The sequence below is a fragment of the Trachurus trachurus genome, assembly GCF_905171665.1.
Source record: "Trachurus trachurus genome assembly, chromosome: 7".
NCBI lineage: Eukaryota > Metazoa > Chordata > Actinopteri > Carangiformes > Carangidae > Trachurus > Trachurus trachurus.
The window spans coordinates 23,300,933-23,306,932 of NC_139901.1; the positions used below are offsets into that span (position 1 = coordinate 23,300,933).

At 45.0% G+C, this 6,000-nt stretch overlaps 1 protein-coding gene across 1 annotated transcript; it reads right to left on the reverse strand.

Moving 5' to 3' along the window:
- Positions 1-2,300: 2,300 nt before the first annotated feature.
- On the reverse strand, positions 2,301-3,686 carry LOC310989279 (amphoterin-induced protein 3; the record flags this gene model as incomplete). Its single annotated transcript, XM_083976290.1, has 1 exon — positions 2,301-3,686. The coding sequence occupies one exon, from the start codon at positions 3,684-3,686 to the stop codon at positions 2,301-2,303; it is 1,386 nt and encodes a 461-aa protein (XP_083832416.1).
- Positions 3,687-6,000: the final 2,314 nt, after the last annotated feature.

Below are 6,000 nucleotides of genomic sequence, written 5' to 3' on the forward strand. Positions count from 1 at the left end.
TCAGCCGTGCGCTTACATAACCAGGGTCACCTGTGGTCCCACTGTGAAATAGAAAGCCCTTCATGAAATGCTCACATCGTGTCCTCTGTGTTTTAACCCAGCTGTGTGTGTGCTGTGTCGGGGAGCGCAACCAGATTAGAGGGATTTAAAAACACTGAAATCGACAAAGCACCTGTTTTTTATATCCTTGCCATAATCTCCTCAACCTCATCCCTCCTCCCTCAACTCATCAAACCCATGTAATGTCTCTGGAAAAACAACAGATCATGGCAGAGACACCAAAAAGAAGATGTTACATCACACACGGGCACATGGTGACATGTTACATAATCGCTGTTCAGTAATTTAAATGATGTTTACCATTATGGAAAAAAATTTAAAGTTAAGAAAAAAAGATACTCAGTTGATTAAACAGAGTGCATTACAATGCAGTGGTCGGATTCAGCTTAATCCCTGAGAGTTTAATAGTGATGAAAGTCAGTGCTGTCAAAGAGCTTGTCTGTCCTAGTTACACGCGTGGTTGCCCATTTGACTGTAGATTTCCACCTTTTTTTTTTTTTTTTTGTCTGTAATTTTACATTCAAGTTGTGTAACAACATTATTCTCCTTGGGGCTGAAAGGAGTCAAATTTTAATTAAGGATTTAGAAACAATCAAAAGCCCCTTGCTCTAATGACATGCCTTCCTTTGTGGGATGCGAGGTTACTGACAAGTTATCTGTGACATTATATGAAGGATTACATCTAATCCTATTCAATCTCAATGCAATCCTTAGTCCCACCGAGTGTGTGCATTCAGATTAAACTACAATCTCAAAACATTATGGATGCTTGGACTTTGAGAAATTGATTATTTTTTTCTCCTGAGTCTACAGTTTGTCTCATCATGTTTCAAGTATTTTTTTTTATCCCCGACCACCCATATGCTCTCCTTCGTCTTGAATGTCATCGCCATGTTCCCAATCCCACGCACTTATGTTCTTTCATGGCGAGTACTTCTTCTGTGTCTTTCATCTCTGTTGTTGCAGTGTGTAAATCTGTCATTTCAAGCATGTTACTCTGTATTTCAAAAAAAAAAAAAAACAAAGCAATATAAAGTACTGGTAAGGCCCCTTGGGGTTTTGCATTAGAACTGCTTGAAGTATTTGTCACTTGAGTTGAAATTTTGTGGTTGTGTTTGTTCGGCGGCGTTCAAAGTGCTCTGCGGTGTTTGATCAAAGCGATGGTGTCTTTGAAGAACAGTCCAGTTGTTTGCTTTTGCTTTGTTGACACTCCTGATTTCTGTACTTCACTATTTGCTAGATAAGCAGAGCGCAGATAGAAAGCCATTGTTTTTTCGCTGCCAGATTAATGCAACAGGTTTGTGCGAGATATGTATATGTATGATGGATCACCGCAGGATGCACCTCTGTTTCCTGCTAGATAAGACTTTTTAAATGTTTGCTTGAAGCTATACAGCTGCACAGAAACAGTCATTGCTTTTCTTGCTGTATCTCAATTCCTTTTTTTCCCCCTAATATGATAGTGGCTATAATAATTGCCTTCAAAACCTAAACTACAATAGAAGAGCAGGCAATAGATCTAAAGGGACTGAATGCTTTATTAAGAAAACAGGGGACAGAAGCTTTCGGGGGTTGGATAGAGGTCTCGGTTCTTGTCAAAGCTGCATATCATAAGATATATAGTCAATATATTTCAAAGTTATTTTCAGTGCAATGCAATGGTAGTGCTACACTAATAATGGAGCTCCTCAATTCAACTACGAGAGGCTGAATTTACTTACTCCAGTCCGTCACAGTCGTAAGCTTGAAGCATTTTCCAGGACTTTTTTAATCCTTGTTAAACACTTTGTGCGGAAAGTGAACCAGATTCATTCTCTGATCCCAAGAGAAATATTCTCCCCCATTGCCGTACCTGAGCACACAGAGAAGTTATTAGCTGATTTTTAGGGCTGATAATGGCTCTACTCTGATTTTGCAGTGTCAGTACATTGACTGTAATAAACCAAAGTTGAAACTTTCATTTCGTCTAGCGGGCCAGATGACAGAGAAGAGCAGAATTGGAACGGGAGATATTGCTTTTTTTTTTCTTTCTTTTTTTTAGGAAGCCTTTTTAACTGCAGCTGACAGTCAGGAAAGAGACATGATGTTCTTTTTTTTTTTCCTTTACAGTGTTAACGTTCACTTCTAATAACATTGCAATGCTAATTCCTGAGTAAGGACTTTTGATTTGTCCCAAGGTCTTCTCTTTCCTCTGCCTCTGAAAAATGAAAGGGAAAAGAGACGCTATACTCTGTTCGGCATCAGCTCTCAGGAGTCCATTCTGTTCCTTCTTCACTTATCATCGGCTCCAAGAACGCGACATGCTTGTTAGTTTGGGTTTTGTGCTGCTGGTCTCTGGTGGAGGTGGAGAAAACGGACGTCAGGTTGCCGGGGTCATAGGTCGCGATGGGGATGATGACAGTTTTGGGTTGTTTGCAGCAGCTGCAGCGACACGGAGTCAGGTAGAGGTACATGAGGATGCAGACCATGGTCACCACGCAGCCCAGCAACGTCGTATATCCGGTGTTGAACGACTCTCCTGCAGGCTGCAGCACCGTCACATTCACCTCCCGAGTTGCATTCAGATCCAGTTTAATATCCACCGCTGTGCACACGTACAGACCTGAGTCATTGACCTTGGCGGCGTGGATCTCTAAGGTGCCATTAGGATAGAGGCTAATTAGTGTGTCATTTACGCTAGCCTGGGTGATGTACCCCTTGCTGGGGGAGAGCCATGCAAATGAGAGGTTTGTGCTACTCAGGGGTGTTTGGCAGTCGAGACGCACCCTGTCTCCTTCTGAAACCACCACGTTGGAGAGGAGAACGGTCACCGGCTGCGACACGGCCTTCTCCACCGTGCAGTTGTGGAAGAAACGATTGTGCCGCAGGAACCTGATGGCGGCTCGCGGGTCCCCGTAGATGGAGCAGGTGTGCTCGTCCGTAAAGTCCTTCAGCGAGTCATAACCCCTCAGGTCCCAGTGCCAGAACACGCTGTACATGGAGCAGTCGCAGATCAGGGAGTTGTTGTGGAGATAGAGGCCGCGCTGCACCAACCCGGGCAACGCTTTCACGTCCTCCCAGGGCAGACGACTCATCCGGTTGGACGAGAGGTCCAGCATGGTCAGGAAAGGATGACTGTGGTCCTGGATGGAGAAGAACGGGAAGTGCGTGAGCTGGTTGAGGCTGAAGTAGGCCTTCTTCAAGCTGCTCAGACCCGTCAGCGTGCTGGCCTCCACCTGAGTGATCTTGTTGTCGAAGAGAAGGAGCTCCTCCAGCCGCCACAGCCCCTGGAAGTAGTGCTGCTCCACCACTTGCAGCCTGTTGGAGGAGAGGTCGAGGTGCCTGAGGCCAGAGGCGTTGCGAAACACGCCGTGCCCCAGAGCGCTGAGCTGATTGTGAGCCATCCTGAGGTTTTCCAGTCTGGGCATCTTGTTGAAGCTGCCCGGGCCCAGCCAGGACAGATGGTTGTGGCTGACGTCCAGGGTGACGGAGAAGGAGGGCAGGGTGAGAGGCAGCTTGGCCAGACCACTGGAGCTACAGCTGACCGTGTCAGATGTACAAAGGCACATTGATGGACAGGTCTCCTCGGAGATGTGGAGGAGACAGAGAAGCACCAGGAGACAGCCTGGATACAGTCCACAGGTCATTTTTCTAGATGTCGGATCCTCCATAAGGTTTATAATCCGTGGAGCTCCCCCTGGTTAGATAACAATCAGATAAGAAACAGCTTCTATTAAAAAGTTACTCTTATTCAATCCACCTGCCACTGTGACCGCTCAGTAGACGTATAAGATGACTGCAAGGTTAATACCACACAGGAAGCCTCAGTATCTATGGCAGAAAATGAAAAACGGTTTAAGCATTAAATCCCCTTTGCCTCCGAAAAATCTGTGAGATTCAACATTTGAATCACAGATGCTCACCCCAGACTATTTAGAGATGTCTGTACACACATACAGTGCACTCTTTTCCTGAGGTTGTAAGGTGGCAGCATTTATATTGACCATCTATCCATCTCTGGATTGTTATTATTTTGGTTAATCAGTTATTTGGTCGGTCATAAATTTAAGAAAATGGAAAAAATGTTTCAAACGTCTTGTTTCCAAAACCCTATGATTTCCACTTCACCATTGCAGAAGAAAAAACACCCTGGATCTATATGGACTTACTTTTTTTTTTTTTTTTTTGAATGATTCACATAATTTCCAAACAATCAACTTCTCCATTCATCAAAACTGTCGCATAGATCATTATCCTCTAAATAGGAAACCTTTAAGCACATCGAGTGTTTAAATTTTTTTTTTTTAAAGTCGTCACAAACCAGAGGGAAATACTTCACCTGGTAAAGATGTTTCTTCTCAGTTGATATCAGCTGACTTTAAGTTCAACATTATCAGAGATCACTTCAAACAGATTTTAAGCCGCTGACTTGTAAAAGTCTGTGCGAATTTGAAAGCAGAGAGGGGAAAAGTTCACAGCACTTCCAGACAAGTGTGCTGTTTGGCTCTCTTAGTTAATCCTATTCTCCCAAAAAAAAAAAAAAAAAAAAAAAAACTCTTCCAGTCCACAAATCCAAAGTAAACTGCTTAGCAACAACATCAACTCATTTCCTTTTTTTCGAAGTTGCTTCCCATCAATGAGCACTCACAGCCCTGCTGCCCTAATCCTTATCTGCTCCTCAGATCCTCCTGCTGAGGCGCTGGAGGAACAATGCTCTGCTCTCCGCCCTTTCTCCTCAGCTAAGTTGGCGGACTCCCCACCGGCGTTCTCCTCGTCCCAAATGAGAGCACCGCTCAACAAACATCCAGCAGTGCTTTGCTGTGTGTAACATACAGCACGGCGCTCACTTAATCTCCTACAATCCCCTCCTCCTTTTCTGTGTCATTTAGAGACTATAGTCTCCCTCTCTCATCATTAAGTGATGATACTGGTGGCTGCCCTTCTCTCTCTCTCTCTCTCACTCTCTCTCTCTATCTCTCCATTTCACTGCAATATCAGTTTTCCCACAATATGCTATTAATATTCTATTCCATTAAACTTTTAGTATTTTGCTTACTAACAGATTATTAGAACCTCAGAGCTTTCCTTATGAATATTACATGTGTTATCCAGTAACCCTCCACCAGTAATCCCAGTGGACTGAAACTTAGCTATGCCTGCTGTACTTTTTTTTTTTTCTTGTTGTGTGTGTGTGTGTGTGTGTGTGTGTGTGTGTGTGTGTGTGTGTGTGTGTGTGTGTGTGTGTGTGTGTGTGTGTGTGTGTGTGTGTGTGTGTGTGTGTGTGTGTGTGTGTGTGTGTGTGTGTGTGTGTGTGTGTGTGTGTGTGTGTGTGTGTGTGTGTGTGTGTGTGTGTGTGTGTGTGTTGGTTAACTTGTCACACTAAATACAACAAATATGAGTTCTTAAATATGGACAAATCCTTCTCTGAGTCTGTATCACTCCGAAGGTCTCTTCTTTTACCTTCCTCCTTACACTGTCGTTTCTATTTCAGTGGCTTTGAGTGGCTAGATCCCCCCCCCCCCTCCTTTATCCACACATGCACACATTCACACATTCACACACTAATGCCTTATGCAGCACATCCTCTCCTTTCTTTCTTCCTCAGCCCCCGACATCCCTCCTTCCCCTCGGCTGTGGGTTTGACTGGATATATGCTGTCCATGCTGCTTGGTCGTGGTGGTCCTGACAGCTCTGATTTCTGTCACAGTGAATTAGCTTTGCCTCCCAGCAGCCACCTCCTCACTGCTCACCCCAACCCTCCGCCGCCTCCCCCTCCCCCCCTCCCTATAAGTGCTCGAGGCTTTGACTGACTCCCACTCCTTCACTCACTCACTCACTCACACTGCAGAGAGAAAGAGGCACAGAGCCGGGCTCCCCTGTGGATCCGGGCTCGCTGGATGGGGGTTCAGCTCTCTAAAGGTGAGCTGTGATGGGAGCAGATGTGCAGTCCGCGGGAAGGTG